The sequence below is a fragment of the Tenebrio molitor genome, chromosome 7 (assembly GCF_963966145.1).
Source record: "Tenebrio molitor chromosome 7, icTenMoli1.1, whole genome shotgun sequence".
Classification (NCBI taxonomy): Eukaryota; Metazoa; Arthropoda; class Insecta; order Coleoptera; family Tenebrionidae; genus Tenebrio; species Tenebrio molitor.
In genome coordinates this window covers 2093969-2111471 of record NC_091052.1, presented here as the reverse complement: position 1 = coordinate 2111471, position 17503 = coordinate 2093969, and the positions used below count along the sequence as shown (strand labels likewise).

Sequence of the window (17503 nt, the reverse complement as noted above, 5' to 3'; positions counted from 1 at the left end):
TAGTTTTGTTTTCTCTAAAAATAACTTATTTTTGAGATAAAAACATTATTTTTATCTAATCGACTAGATTGTTTAAAAAAATATTTTAACTTCGTATTCCTCCAAATTTTTCAACTGTTTTTGAAAATCAAATTGATGGTTGTCCACTTCCACTTTTTCGTTCTACATTTCCTGCTTTACGAAATATTTGACAGCTAATGAGCTGACCACAATTTTTTTTTAACACACGTTACTTCTCCCCCGTTGAAAATAAGGTAATAATTGTTCACTTTAACTACTTCTGGAATGTTCGCGTTTTTTCTGGCTAGACAGCCTCAGGGCGTCCTCCTAGATCGTTTCCCACCATTCAAACCTTGTGCAAATGCCTTTTTTTTTCTCTCTTGTTGTGTTTCAAAGTCGCGCCAATGTCTTAGTATTAAAGGGTAAGGAAAATTGGAGGAGTATTGGATATACGTTGTGAACGCACCACTCGTCAGTCCGCAGAGTAAAAACACAAACAACGCAAAAAGTGAGGTTAGAGTTAAACAGCTGATCCGTGATCTGTTCACAATCGACTCTTCAACGCCTACTTTGACGATAAATTGAAATAGACACCCGACATAATAGTGTCTACCAAAACCTCTTGGTTATTTTTATTTAGATAATAAATTTCTGTGGCATTTTTCATTTTTTATTTCGAGCACCACCCAACAACAAAAAATTCCAAATAAAGTCATCAACTCATCACGAAAACAGAACTGATGATTTTTTTTTGTAATTTGTTGAGGGAGCCGCTGCAACGAGCGAATCAAGAAGTGCAACATCTAACATTTGCAAATTTGGTAGTACCATGATTTACGACTTCTACTTTTCAAAACATCCGACCACGCTGCTACTTTTATACTCCGAATACAAACCGACTCCAACCTCCACGTTCCTCTTACAATGTAATTCCATTAAACCAAGAGGTTTTTTTTTTCTATTCCCCGAAAACCTTACAATTTCGTATTCTGCGACTGTTCAAATAAGCAATGGCAAGAACAAGAACGGGAGGATAGTGGGGTATACACAATTTCCGTGGCGATCGAGTGGGAGAGAGAGCAAGTCGGAGTCGGGACGAACGAACGGACGTCGTGTCGTACTTTTATCTGGTCCGTTACAGTTGGCAACAGCGCACCGAAGGCTGAGGAGTTTATGAGCTCGCAATGCAGGTGCACTGTTGTAATCTGTAATCTGAGATCGTCACACGCCGCTCTGTCGTAAACTACAATAAACAGCGCCCTTCTGCCCGATGTGTTTGTAATTTGCGCCGTGAACCTTGCGCTTTAAACAAAAACAACATGAAACGGAGCACTTACGTCAAAAAAATCTAGCGCGGATCGAGTTAGAGGGAAAGCTCGAAAGTGTAGCTAAGCTAGGCTTGTCAACTACTCCGACCAAAAATTATCCAAATTGTGACAGTTATTCAAATTTCTAAAAACTTCTGCTCGAACTCTTTGTTCTACTGGAATATATAATGACAAACCTATGCACTCTATGGTTAATCTCTTAAAAAATCTGTTTTTTTACATATTTATACGTCTACACGAAGACACTTCAGCATGAATAAATTTGGGTCAACAATGGACAACAATAAACAGTTAATTACGAAGTCTGTTCGTACACGTGACGTTGACAAAGGAAACAATAAATTTGATCAACCTTATTATTGGTGTTTTATTTTTTCAAGATCGTGTTTTGTTATGCAAAAGAAGGCAAAGATGCATTTTTATTCAAATGTGCCTTTGTGTCACTTCGGATGGTACCAAACTGGTTTGTACGTCACCAGGACGCAACGTTGACACTGAAAATATATTTTTACTTTTATATTTGTTTGTACAGGGTGTTGTTGCTTTTACCATAACCCCATCAGGAGTATGTCGGTTATCGTCGCTCAAATAAAACGACAAATTGAAGAAATTTGATCGTAAACGCGAGACAATTAAAAAATTTGCATATTAATTATTTCATTGGAAAGCAAAAAACGGGCGAAATTGGTTGACCGGAGAAATTAAAGCTTTCACAGTTCTCAAGAAAAGCAACCATCATTCAAAATAATAATGATGCAGCGACAGACCTATTTGGTATTCAAATGCAATTTTTTGAAAAAAACTGGCAATCCACAACGATTGTGAAATGAGGTACCTATATTAACTGTTAACTTACCGTTAAAATTAAAATGTTTAGTTCCTGTTACATTAACAATTGGTAAAATTTTCACGGTCTGTGCTCTAAAGATCGTAACAGTAACAACGGACTGAACTGTAAATGTGCGCATATGCGAATATTTTTTACAAAAATTTTAACAAACAAGTTTTCACCACAAAATTGTTTTTTCTTTTTGTTGGGAAATGTTCGTTGTTGATGAAACTCTGCGGTAAATTGAGGCGCAAGGTCTAATACAACGACACATTGTTATGTACAGATTTCCCGTAACCACAGTCTCAAAGTTGGTGTGAACGATGCCTCAGACCATTTACAAATTTAGTGCATCAGCTTATACGCTTTGAATGTCCAATGAAAATTTCTCTGAAATTATTCAAACTATGCATAATAAAGAAAGGAAAAAAGTGTGCTATTATTCGTTAAATGGAGAGAAGTTTCTGCGATATTAGAAAACATTTTAGTGACACTTTTATTTTGATATTCGTCCATCTCCAGAATAACAAAATTTTGAGACAGGATTGATATCGTCTTTTTTGGTTGTTTTAACTGCAAAAAGAAAACACCAATAAGGGTTCATTTCATTTTATTTAAATAAATTTCAAATTTTCCTTAGAAGAACAATCAAATAAAATACACCAGATTATGGTAAACATTTTTTTTAATCATCAGGCCGACCGACTACACAAAAATCGTTACAGAATTTAGTCAAATGTCAAAATTTTAAAATCGAATAACACGATCGTTTAACGAGTTAAATACATTTTTTTGGAAAGTGACTCATTTATATGCATTTTGAAATACTCTATTAGAAAAATAAGCCAATTATCACTTTCGCGACCGATGACGTAGCACTACGTCTTCTCACGTGTTAAAACTAAGCATTTTGGAGATGATACCACTGGCATTTTAACGTCGCAATCTCAATCTCATTTCATATATTAACATAATTTCATTGGTATTTTTGTCATGATAAGTTAATAATTCGCCATTCTCTTTCACAAAGTTTTATTACATATTCAAAAAGCACCCTCTATGAAACTTCAAAATTCATTACCTTATTGTGTGGGCGCAACCTCATCATATAGCTGACTGTTTTTTTAATCGGACAACCTGCTCTTCTTGGTTAGCAACAACTATCAAATCGTACCTTCACTGTTTCGATAAAATTCTAACTGTAATAACTCATAAAATATGGGATTTCAATAATTTCTTACTTTTACTTGATGTAAGAAAGCTTATCTTTAATTATTTCCAATATAAAATAAGATGTTTCAACCAAACACCGCAATTACTGTGATAGTTTCCAAGCCCTGTTAAAATCGTTCGTAGTGGAAGTGTGAGTAATAATAATTATTAATTATATTAACCTTGTTGTCAAAATGATAAATGGTTTTTTAATACGTTGGTCGTAAATATATTTCAGTATTTGTTAATATGATGATTTTCATCAAGCAAATTACTCCATAAAAAACGATTAATCGTCGTTTCAAATGAGCAAAAATAACTATCACCAAGTTTAAAAGAGTTCACTCACGTAAAAGTGAAATTATTATGTTCAAAAACTGTTAAAAGAAAAACTAATCTGAATACTTTCTTACCTCTTTTTATTCTTTGTCAGTTAAGTATATAGAACAGTTTGTATTTTGATGTGTCTCATTGTAAAACAGTGAATTTAATTACACATAACGTGACGAAATTAGGACCTTTTTAATTATTTATTTACATTCAAAATTCTTGCGGTTTCTTTTTAATTACAACAGACTATTAAATTTTACTTCAAGCGAGGTTGCAATTCCGACAATTAGCTATTTATGACGACCGACAACCACGTCTTATAATCAAACCAAGTCAGTATTACATTTTTGGGAAAACTTTAAACCTGTAACCGTAAACTGTGAAATACTAAACAAATTATCTTATTTTAAAAAGAGTAGATCATCACTTTTATTTTACATACGTATTATATTAAAATATCGCACTTCCACTATTCCAAAAATATTTTTCAAAATAATTTAAAATATACGAGTACAGTCTTTGCACATTTGGCAGAATGCTCTTAAGAATATGACACCTGAACGATATTGCTATAGCTTTGTACAAACGTGTGCATATTTTCAAAACAGTTGATCCCATTGGCTTGTCAGTTGTGTTCTCCAATTGTATCAAACATGTCTTGTCCCCAATTTCGTTGCATTTTTAAACGTATGTATATCTATATACCCTTTTTTTTACACAAAGTCCTGCGCGCTATTTTTTAACACGTGTTCATTTTTTTGTTTTTCTGTTTTTCTTTTTTTTAACTTTTCATTCTCCTCCTGCTTCAGACCTGTACTATATCTAGACTATTATTTCCATTTTTTACTCTTATCTCTTTTATCGGGGTTTTTCTTCATTTTCTTACTTCTTCAAAAAATCCCTTTTACTCTGGCTTACTCAATTTTACTCTTTGCCTGCTCGAGGCTGACCGAGTTCGTTTCGTTTGAAACTTTTCTGTTCTTCCTATCTCAATTCTACCTTAATCCGACCCCGTTTTAATTCACAATACATCGCCCATCTCCGTGGCGCTTATCTTGGTGGTGTTTTTCTGATAAGGTTTTTGTTGAAAAACGCGTTATTTACGTTTATCTTCTATTCTGTGTGTTATAGTGAACAACCATCCAACTATACCTACTAATCTTACTTTGTAGTAGTAGGTGGGAAGCTGAACGAAGCGTGTAGATTGATTTCTACTCAGCAATTAAACTCAATATTGTGGGAGATTGGGAGTTAGAAAAAAATTAACAGCGTGTGTAAGGTGGTGTATTGAGATATAGTGTGGGTGCACAAGAGGATGTAACATCATCCACCATATAAATGCAGCACAAATGGAATATATTCGTGCAAAATTCAGAATTTTTTGAGTCATCAAGTAAAACTTCTAAGAAAGATAAATACATCAAAGAAATTTGAAACTTCCACTATCTCTGCATAATATGCAGTTGACGCTTCATTATCCACTGAAGAACTTCGAAAGATATAAAAATCCAAAAGAAAGTAGTTCGGCGAATTGAGTCATATGAATTCGTATCTTATCATTCATATATTTTACATTTAAGCTGACCCAGGAAGAGTCAGCAGTAGACACAAGAATGCCACGTGTCATCCTCAGCAACGAACCGAAGTTCTGTTTGATTCGATCACCGAATGAGGCTAAAAGAAAGGCTAGATGCCTAATTCGGAGTTTTCCCAAAGACGTGAACCCAGATTAACACCAGAACCAGAGGTGTTTATATAAGTTACAATGGGCGTTACCCCCATATATTCAGGGGCTGCAGGAGGCTATTTTTCTGGATCGTAGACGTCAATGTGTAGAAGTACGAGCTTCAGGTAGCATAAGATCGCACTTGTTGTCATGGTAACGACGTAAGAGAGAAAGATGACGCATATTGGTAATTAATGTGTAGGACAAAGATAGCTACACATTTGCGCTGCACCACCTATTTGCCACCATGACTGAACTCGGACCCTTAGACAGAAATGATTCATTTGATTTTATTTATTCCTCGTAGAGATACTGAGCGTAAATAATTGTGAGGTTGTTATTGATTATTGATATTTTTATGATATTAAAGACATTTTGACACAAATATTTAATCATTTTATTGTTGATCTAAAATATACATTTTGACAAAGTTTCATTAAAATAAGTACATTCATTCTGGTGTTACGATTTTTTGGCACGTAGTATGTATATGTATGATAAAAAAAAATTGTAAGCGGGTCTGCCTGGGGTGAATTTGCATGTCTTCGCCGATTGATATGTTTACCTATGGCAACTGAGGTTACATCATTTAAAGTCTTTTTAAAACAATTCTTTTAGAGACTCTGTTTCTATGTTGTCCCCAAATGTTGAAGGCTGAACCTATTCTTCCCTTCTTAAATGAATTCTCGTTTTGCAGAAAAACTTTTTATTGTCAACTGGTACACATCCACATCCCAAGCTTTCTAACGATGTGATTGAGACTTTTTTGTAATATTTGCTTAAAATTCTTCTCTATCGTACTTTTTTGGTTTTTGATGGTGCTCTGATTCAGTTTCAGTTGCACCTTCGAAGTCGTATCTGCTGGGAAAAAACAGTACTGATCTATTTGAATTGTTTCGTAATTTTTGGATGCATGAACTCGTATATGTATGATACAAATATTTTTCTCTTGGAAGTACTCGTACATAATCTACAAATGGGGAGATGTTCTTATCTAAATTTAATCTGTTACAGCGTAACAGCCTCAATATCTTCATAAGTACATGATTTGGAATGTTTCCAATCATCACGTCTCGGTTTTTCAATACCTATTCAAACTCCACGGCAATGCCTTTTTTTCTTTCGATGTTTTCGTTAACTTCTCGAATAACATTCAATTTTTCCAATAATCTTAACGATGTCAGTTTTTTACTCTTATTTATTCAAAAAAATCAACTGTTAAGACAGATAGCTATTACCGAAATAAGACACTAGGTAAAGTTTAAACAAAGTAAGCCTGTTTAAATAAAACAACCGCCAACTTGCAATCCTATGTAGGAGATTCCTCTAGGAAGTACCTATAGAGTATTCAAGGATCTTTCATGAATGACACATAGACCTAGAGCACAACCCACAATGAAACTTTGCCTCAGAACTTCGAGATTATGGAACTATAATTGGAAATTTTGGAAAATGTCAGAAATTGAAGGATAACTAGGTGGGCGATTTTAATTGAACTTTATTAATACATATTAGATATCTTCGTGAAGGCTGGTGCAATACATATGTGATCACTAAACACGAAAAAATACGTTTTCACTATTATCACTTGGTATAAAGAATTTCAGACATAAACTACGTCGTATTTTAAAAATCTCAACGGAATCTACGCCATTGGAATATCGTAAGTACGTAGATGTTAACGTGCGTACAGCCATTGTGACGATACCTTGGTGACATTTTTAAAAATACACTTCAAGGCTACATAAATTAAAATTTATAATAATCATACTTTCATTGCACTAATTGGCAACACACAACTTCTTACTCCTTGCTAATACCGCAGTGTGCGATTTTTTTTCTGATAATTAACATAATTGATAACAATGGTTAATGTCCAATTATAAAATAATGAAGCCCATAATAACAGAATTAAACGTACCGTTACCGGTTGCTGTATTAAAACCATAAACAAAATTTCATAAAGGCATAGGTACACGTAAAATGTTCTTGCTACGAAACAGGTTTCGAAGAAATCCGAATTTTATGATGAAAACGAGATTTGAGTTAACAAAACTAAAACCGTACAACACACGACCGTGATGTGACAGATGACAGTTACGTAATCACGGGTCGTAACACCGACGGAGGTCACTCGTCCTCAACATTAAAAGACATCCGCTTCGGTGTCGGTCAAGAATTAATAATACACACCTGAAATCATGAGGGAAAACTAATTTGCAAATTTTGGTCGTCCCCGTCGAATGGAAACGTTTTGAGGAACGACCCTGAAACTCCTTCAATCAATAAATGGACGAGGATCGCACAAATTCAAAACACTGTTATTTAGCATGCAAGAAATCTATGGCAGGTAGAATGGGATATTGTAAATGAATATTATTTTCATTTCGAGCTGCATTGCGTGATCCGGTGAGGTGGACGACAGACGAAGGGCAGGAGGGTACGGAATGCGATACGATGCACTTGCAAGCTTGGTTACCGAGTGGACGACACACCGGACATTTAGATTGCACCGCGCAAGATTTACAATGCAATTTTGCATTAACACCACAAAAATTACCTTGCATTGGAGCCAATTTGATTATTCTCTTTCACACAAGTTGTGACACGAAAGCAATTACGATGGATCCATTCTGAGAATTAAACTTTCTTATAACGTGTAGATAAAAAAAATACTATTACATATTTTACTTTGGCACAGATCGTACTGGTGAAAATTTCTTATCTCATACGAGATTACAATTTTTTTCTAATCAAAGTATGTACATAATTTGTGAAAATAGTCAAATGCCACCAATTCAAATTTGCCAAAAATATTGTCCAAGCACTAAAATAACCTGGACATAATATCGCGCGTTCAAATGAAATCATGGGCTGGGAAGGCGTTGGAAACCATCAATTGTTGTGCTTTTTTAAAGCGTAGATTAATTGAAGCATGTTGACAGCTAACCTAAAATTTACAGCCAAAAAAATTTTCTTTTTTTCTCTTTCTTTAGTGTTTTAATTAAAAATAGAATAACGTAACGATTCTTATTCTCAAAGTAAATATCTAAGGGCACCTTTGCTGAACACATCTTCAATTATGTCCCAATTAACATAAACAAATGTCATTCGTGTCAAGCGGCGGGAAATTCAAAGTTTACACTGTTCTAAACGGTTTAATTTTTCCAACGCCTACTCAGCCCGGGATTTCATTTGAACGCGCGATAGATTCTAGTTTTGTGACAGAATTTCCCGAATCTTTCAAAACTGAGTTTATTCACCAACTAAAGGACTTTGAGAAACTATTTACTGAACGTCGCAGACTTGAAGGGAAATGAGTCAAGGACCTGAAAAACGAAGTGCTGAAATAATTAAAAATTGACAAACCACGACTTCTCTTAAAATTTGCCTTGCTACTGTCACAATAAACAAATCTTCCTTCCGAGAGCTACAAGACTGTTAACAGCTTCTTGCACCTGTTTCCTTATCTCATAACTATATGCCGTAAAAAGTCCAACACAAATTTCTTATGCGCTTAAAAAGAACCAAGTTCGGAATAAATTCGATAAAACTGAAAGTATTAATTTCTGAGAAAAATCCTCGAAGAGGTCAACTTTGTTTTTAAAAAGTGCATATTCTCCAGTAATTTACTTATGTCAACAGCTTTTCATCTCCTAATTATGACGTCATCAATATATTATTTTTTAAATGACAACCCCTACTTTTTTCTTCTCTTTCTGATAAACCCTCGTATTACCTAAACGATGAGTGGAAAAAATTGGTACCTTACACTTTTTTAAGAAAAGGACAATTTTTACTTTAAGAATTTAATTCCAATAATTATCTCGATTAGTTCTATCAAAACGGCAGTAAGTATAATGGTTTCTGTTTTTCTATTTTGTCAATTACCATATCACTATTCTACAAACATAACGTGATAATTTAAAAAGTTATTAATCTTACAAGAAGATATTTCAGACTTTTCACTGCGAATATTGAAAATGTTATTTGCATACATTAATAAAAATACTCAGGAGAATAACTCTTTCTATGCTTTTCATTCGCCACGTTTCACTAACGACCTCCTTTAAAAAAAGATGATAAAACAAAAATTTCCGGTTCGGCACAACGTTTTGTTTTATTAATCAAGAGAAAATTTAGAACTGGGTAGAATTTAATTAGAAAGTTTTCAAAGATCGTCTACTTTATGATTGACATATAATGTAGTCGACTTCAGACCACACCAACGACTAAATAGAATCTTTGTATTCAATAAATAACAATAAAATTTATAAAGCGAAACTTCGATAATCCAAACAATTTCATTGCTCAATAACCGTAAAATACAAATAACTTTACGACTGTTAATTATTATTGAAAACAACGCCCATTTTTTTAAATGTTGGACAGTTTAACATATAATAAACATGGTAGGGTTATGACACGACCTCTGACTTATGCCTCAATTGTAATATTATATTGTAAAGATACCGATTTCTAAACGTCGATTGACAAATTACATATGTTAATTAATTTGTAATTACAATAAAATTTTGTAGCGAATTCTCTTTGCTGAATACATGGAAACTGCTATAAACATTCAAAGGACGTAATGAAAATTGAAACCCGTAAAATCGCCTTTAAATAATAATATTGTATTGAAATGTCATCTAATGACGCGATCATGAAGTGGCGTTAGTGGACCCGGAGATAAATCAATTGATAACCGAAAATATCGTAAAAATTTCCGCATTTCTTATTAACATTAAACAAACTGATTGCTCGAGGTCAGGGGCGCCAGAGTTTTTGTTAATACAGTTCTGTTCACAATATTTTCTATCATGCGATCACAATTTAGAACTCATCCATATCTGCGGCGATGTTTATATTTTCGTAATCTTACTTTGTAATACAATGACGAGATTCCACCGTTTCCTGTCCCGACCGTATCACACTTATGTTCGTGGCTCATTCGTGTCTTTTTGTAAACGTAATAATTTCAAAGCATTGTTTGAAGAACGAGACACGACATTTAATTTTTACGTTGGTCAAACAGATTTAAATGGCAAGACAGGTGCAAATCACTTATGACTCTTTGTTCTTGCGTTCAAAGGAAATGATAACAGTAAAAGTTGAGAGACACTTGCACTAATTTACGTCGCACAACAGGATTATGTCATTCATAGCCACCTTTGGTAAATATTCATTTAACAAATTTGAAAATTAAATTACGCCAGCTCGCTTTTGTCCTGTCGAAACTATCCAACTTAAACTGAACATTTTCAATTCTGGCTGAATTTTTTCGTAGCAATAATCGAAAAAGAGATTACCTGGGAATGAGTATATCGCGGCTCGTGTCCGGCACGAGATGGAATTGCTTTTCCGCAATTCCCCACCTGAAATACCAACATCCAATAGAGTGCACACCTCACGTTAACTTGGGATCGTTCTGTGAAGTTTACAGAAAATCGACATACGCTTTCGATATCGAACAAAGTCCGGAATTCATTCATATTCATTTAGATCCTTTATGTCTGCACCCTTAGCACTTTAACGCTATTTGCATTATTAACGCTGTGTTTAGCAACACTAAAGCTGGGGGATGACGAACATTTCTGTCGTGGTCAGAATCCGAGCATAATTTATGCTTTTGGCTCAAACGACGACTGTTGCACCTCATTTCCGACAAGAAAAAATAATGATGATCCTCACTTGTTCGACAACCAAACCTACTAAATTACAAGTGGAATCTACTAACCAAGTAGTACCTAGTATCGTTATCTTCGCTGTTTCTTCACATCGCGTACTTACTCAAGTTGAAAAAACTTATAAATAAACATCCACATTACTTAACCCATTCTGACACAGCAATGGGAAAACCATTCACGTCTCACAATATCCGGCAAGACATCGATAAAGTTCAACATTCCAACTAAAGCGGAAGTTGTAAGAGCGTTGGCGTCTTTTTTTAGATAACTTAAAATTGTTACGGCGAATCAAAAAGTTTCAAGTTCTGCGACCCCCGCTTAATTACCTGGATGCCATTTGCTGCTGCCAGGTTTCCAGGATGTTGCGGTTACCTTCATTTAACGTATAAGAGAAGCCATGTGAGAATTAAAATTAACCCACGATGGTGTCGTCGAATAATTTGGTGTTGTCAACATGAATCACTGATTGACAGGTTAATATCCTCATTTAATTATCGTTAAAACATAATATTAAAGACAAAAATATTAACAAGTATAATTAATTGTAAAAAAGGAAACGTCACTAATACGCATATATCTGAAATTGTTATTTTGACTGTTATTACTGGTATAATGGAGCGTATTCACATAAAACTGTAATTAGTATACATCTCCGGACAGATTAGCTTGTTTCTCAGCGGCATTACTCCATCATCAACTGGGACAATACGGTTCAGAAACGTTTTGGAACGGAACTTGCCCAAAAGTTTGGGACAAGGTTAATGAATGATTTCTGCATGGTAACGCTTAAACGCAAATCATTTAAATTGTTCATTTCCGGTGACGACATTCCACTTGGGCCGCTAAATGACATCAGGAATCATTAAAGCGAAGTCAAGATTTGATAGTGGCCAAGCTCGAAACGTGAGCAAAACAATAGGAATTTTCTTTTGAACTTTTACATAATAACTTACCACGTGGACGCTGCTTTGTATCGATTCCTGCTGCTTCTTGTCTTTGCTTTTGGGTACTCTCTTTGATTTCGCGTCTAGATAACGCTGTTTCAGCTGCAGAGTGTCCTGAAGGTTCTGTTCGCACAGTCCGTTGAAGGACTGATCGAATCGCGGCATGCAGTCGCTCTGTCTTCTTCTGTACGACTCGATTCGCCTCCGAAGTCTGAAACGAGGACAATAATCGTCAACATTGGAGGCACCGTTTTTCGCGTTTGCTAATCAACATCGTTTTATAAATGAAGGAAATACTGAAGTGACGAACGTGTATGACTTGGAACTGCTTATGAATTATTAATCTCATCCAATTGTTCATCCATCAGCAGGTTTGCGGTTCATCTAAGTTCACAAGCGAAAATACCACATTTCACAGAAACACAGTGTGTAGTAACATACCCAACTATATTTCTCACTTGCGAATTATGTTAAGTGAAATATTCAGCAATTACTAAATGCACATTAGTTTAGTATTTTGTTTGTAAATTCGGAGAAAGCAAAAAAACTTTGCGGCAACTATAAAATTACATCAGCTCTACCTACAACAATTTAGAATTTAACGACCATCAAAATAACAACTCTTTATCTCTGAATTTAAAATTTATGTATTTTCCAATTGAGCCAAACAAAAATTATGCATGAAAACTTTCCCACTGTTGATAGAGAATTGTTTAAATTATTTGTAATTGTGTTATATAATTTATAAATTTTGATATACAAGTTCTAATAATACTTTTATTTCACACCACACATAATAAATTAATTATATGCTAATCGTACAACTAGAAGTCATTAAAAAAATCATCGAAGTTAGAGATAAAAACTTCTTTCCAAACTGTGGTCGAAATAATATTTATGCTTGCTTATCGCTATAAACGTAAATATTTTGCAGTTGCTTAAATATATCATTCATTAGCATAATCAACTGGGTAGTTAGGGCCACGAGAAAAAAAGAGTTAAAAAATTATGATAAATGCTTTTGTTAAGACTTTTTATAATTATCGATAACGAGAATGCGTAAACACTACATACTTTTTAATGTGACTACCGTGTAATAAAATAATTATTCTGTAACGATAGCAGCTGGCTTAAATAAAAATCGATAACCTTATTAAAACAATTAAGGTACTGTGTATGTACAATGTAAATTACACTTCATATTTCAGGTGATACATATTTCACGTTACAACCACATTATTTAAAATTCCCAGAGAGGGAGCACCAATGGGTAATCATAATTAATATGACAATTCCAGCTTTTATAAATGTACATTTGACGTACATACATGTTCCCCAAGTAGTTTTTCATTCATCATAATATATTTCTATACTTTTTCAGTCAACTACTATTGCAAAAATATTTTGTCATCAAAAAACACAAATTTTTATTGTTACAACTGCAAAATCGTGGTTGTGGAAAAAAGAATTAATGTCATGCAGTACAAACAATTCCAATTTTTTACATGTACGCTTAAAAATGGTATGACCTTAGTAAGTAACTGCTTATTGGGTTCGTTCTACTGCCGTCGATTCGGGCACAAAGGTTTATTATGCGGGTGGTCTAGTATATTGTACCCTTGTTTATCTTTTGTTATCTAATTTTAAGATAGAGCTATTTGTCACACAAACTTTGAACACATTAAAATATCTTTCCTAGGTATTCTCATCACACTTGAAGGGATGTTTAAAAAAGGTCTTCGAAGAAAAACAAGTGAAGCTATTTTCAATGAGTTTCTCGAAATTTTCTGATTCACGCAGGAAATCGAATCAAGAACAAATTAAGAAAACATTCGCTGGCATTACTTTTTATGATTGTTGGTAACTCATACACGCAGAAATAACAACTGACTGTTTGTTTTGTTTACGTAAAATAATTGTTAGAAAAATCCAGTCAATAAATGCTTGAACAATTTTATTTTCCAGACATCGGCATTGTTCAAATATTCATTGACTGAGTTGATTATTTCTTACGAAATATTGCACCTTATGTAAAATTCATTAATCGCATGAATAACCAAATTTAAAAAAAAACAAACTGGTGCAAAGTTAATTTTTATTCCAAAAAATCGAATCGAAAAAAAATTGTACTAATACATATGTGTAACATTTCAGATAATTTTTATTTCTCAGATATCAACATTTCAGATAAATCTTTTACCAGAGTAATCTTACAATTTCCTCATCTGTTGCTTATCAAACGTCAATTCCTCTTAAATACTCAAATTAACCATAAAAACTAGCAATCAATACAAGTCAAATTAAGATAAAATCAAACATATTTGCTCACACATTCTAATAATTCTAACTCGTAAATTATTTAAAAAAGTAGACAAAAACTCTGAAAGAATTCTACATACTTGGGATAGAATTACGAGCCAAGTTCATGATTTTATGATGGTAGAATGTACTTTTCTTAAATTTGCCAGATCAAACTGTTAATCCTACTTAAAAATTCGAATCTTTCAAGGATCATAACATCATACGTAACACATAAAATATCTAGTTGTAAACAGATTCGTAAATTATAGTAATCTTAACCTTCATCGAGAACATTAAGAAAAACTTAGCAAAACATTAAAAAATGAAGATAATATGTACTTTGGTGTTTTAACTGTTAACTCTGTCAAAAGCAGTTAAAATTGCATCATCGACATTTAAACCTTGAGATTTGGGATGAATTCATCGTGAGATACAACACAATATATTAATTAAATTTAACAAATACCACCCTGTTGTAACAATTTCCGTTCGCATATAATTATGTTTCCATTCTAATCCATTTTCAAAGTTCTACATGAGCTGATTGTGAGAACCAAGACCCAAAAAATATGAAACATCAATCCTAAAATTGCGTTTTTTAAAATAACTGTTTTTGGCGTCCGTTATTAAATGCACAGGTTTTTTCATTCATTTGCGTTCATAAAATATGTGATTCTTGAATCGGTGCAGAAGCGTTAAAAAAGTGCCATAGCGGTTCATTTTTTCAGGCATTTGCGTTAAAAAAAGTGCCGTTTTTAACGCAATTATAAAATTTTTCATTCATAAATTATGAATTATGATACAGATATCAAATTAAATTTAAACTTACGGGCGCCAAAATTTTTTTGTATGCAACTCGTTAGTAAACTATCTTTTTTTACTCACTTGTTAGGTAAATAACTATTGTACAACGAAGATTAATATCACGTACAACTACGTATTTAAGTTAATATCTATATCAGATCTGATTTGGGCACTATTAAAAAAAGTAGGAGAGTAAGAAACACAACATTTTTTACTCAATGATTGATGATTAAAAAGACTGATTCATGAAAAGTAACTTTTATTTCCACAAACCGAAAAGTCATTTAATACACATAGGTACATGTAATGTTAATAACAAAAAAGGACTGTATTCTGATTGCTTAACTGACTAATTTTGATGTACTGCCAAATTGTAGCTATAATTAATAATCTCCACCAACTTCAGTGTTAAGTAGCAATAATTCTGCAACTGGGTTGTTCTAGACAACATAACGTATCACTTATTGTAACTATCAAGGTAATTGTCTAGGAAACATTGGTATGTGAATTGTTACATCATGACAGACGGAATGAAATAAATGACGTGACATTCAAATGAACCAGCAAAACTGCTTTCATGTGGTGTGTTCGTTTCTGCATATTTTTATTTGTGAACATTTTACAGAATTTACATTGTTAATTTAGGTTTCCAAGCCGAGCTGAAACGTTATTCTGGGTGTATTTTTCTGTGAAACCGCTCTGAACTTGGTCCAAAAATTCAAGTTCGCTCCCGAACCGTACGATGTCTATTTATATTCCACGAAGGGTTGTGAGGAGACCTAAAAAGGTGTTCAAATAAATATTAGAAATCACCCACCTGTCTACCACGGCTTGTCGCTTGGGAGTGTTGATTTCGTGAGGAAGGGGCGACAGTCCCGGGGGCTGTGGGACGACGGGAGGGACGGTCCCTCCACCGTCGTGGCAACCCCCTGGACCAGAGCTGGCTCGATCCAGCGTGTCGATCTACCAGCCCCACTTCACATCGCACTTGACAGTAAATAATTTCACACTCCCGATCTAAACATAACCTCACAAGAGTTGTTTAACACAGTTTTGCACACAACTGCACTCCGGCAGTGTACATTTTATTAGATGAACGACCTTCAAATTAGTATCTCCAGACGTGTCAATCAGTGTTTAGGTACAGCCTGCCTTCTCAATTGAGTGTTGAAGGTTAACTGATGTTTTGCGTTGTATCCATGTGCATTTTAACATGCAAAGAACATAGGTGTGCATCTCTGGGGCAGTTTATCACTTGGAGAACATCTTGCGCCGAGTTTGGGATGTTGCGGGCATGGGTGACGGATGTAAACATAAAGTTCACTGTACTTTTTTAACAGGTTGTTTTGAAACGCATGGCATTTCCTCTCGACTCCTCTCAGCGCGACTTGATGAATGAAACACTATTTGTATATTGTTCGTGCACTTAAAACGTCCAACCTAAATATGATAGAGGTTATAAACACTGGTACCAGACGAAAGTTATTGCTGCTGGTTTAATGGTTGCGATAACCGACGCACATCCGACTCAAACTTCACAGACAATCTCTTCGACACAATCGCTTTTAAGACAATACAGTTTCTCAATGTTTCACAACCGTCAATTTCAATACGAAACACAAACACACTTTCGCTCTCTCGTTCACTTCGCATACCGCGGCCATTTTACATCAAATAGCGTGCCAGTGCAGCCACCTGTCACATGCGAAATGATGATGGGTGACTCGATCGTCGCGTGCGCGTCTTCACGACTCTACACGATTGGCACACGAACACGAGCCAGGGACGGAATAGGGGAAGATCGACTTGTTCACGCGCACAGGTCGGTAACGGCGGAAATGGAGGGGGCGAACAACGGTATCCGACTGGCGTTGTTTATTATTAAAGCACTTAGGATTATTGTAACTGACGGTTTCCCCCACGCTATATTAACTACTCGCATTTCATAATCATGTCATTTAATGTCATCGCAAAAAATTATATCAAAATAGTTCGAATTTATCCTCTCATAAATATTCTCACAATCAGACTTATCGCAAATGTGTCTAAAAACTCAGTAATTAATTAATCGGAAAAATGAAATTAAAAAGTTATACTTAAGTTATTTTTAAAGAACATGTTGGCCCGGTTGTATAAAGCTTAGTTAACATCGTGTCAGCTAACAACGCGTCAAGTCGGAAATCCGCCCATTTGATTGGCTGATTTAAATAAAATGTTACATATCCTCCAATCAGATCGCTTGACATTATGTTAACTTTAATAACGACTTAACATCGCTTTATGCAACCGGGCCTTTGTAGAATAGAATTCAAAGGTTTGACATTTGCCAGATGTACTGT

General features: G+C 34.4%; 1 protein-coding gene across 2 annotated transcripts in view; it reads right to left on the bottom strand.

Moving 5' to 3' along the window:
- mam (mastermind) overlaps positions 1-16896 on the bottom strand; it is a 35989-nt gene extending 19093 nt beyond the window's left edge. Inside the window, exons 1-2 of one of the 2 annotated variants that reach the window (XM_069052720.1) lie at positions 15982-16896; positions 12069-12270 (exon numbers count right to left, since the gene is read on the bottom strand). In XM_069052720.1, the coding sequence (XP_068908821.1) occupies positions 12069-12224 (156 nt within the window). In that variant the 5' untranslated portion in view covers positions 12225-12270; positions 15982-16896. The remainder of the gene's footprint in view (positions 1-12068; positions 12271-15981) is intronic. The other variant, XM_069052721.1, reaches the window with a different exon arrangement.
- Between the last annotated feature and the right edge of the window lie 607 nt (positions 16897-17503).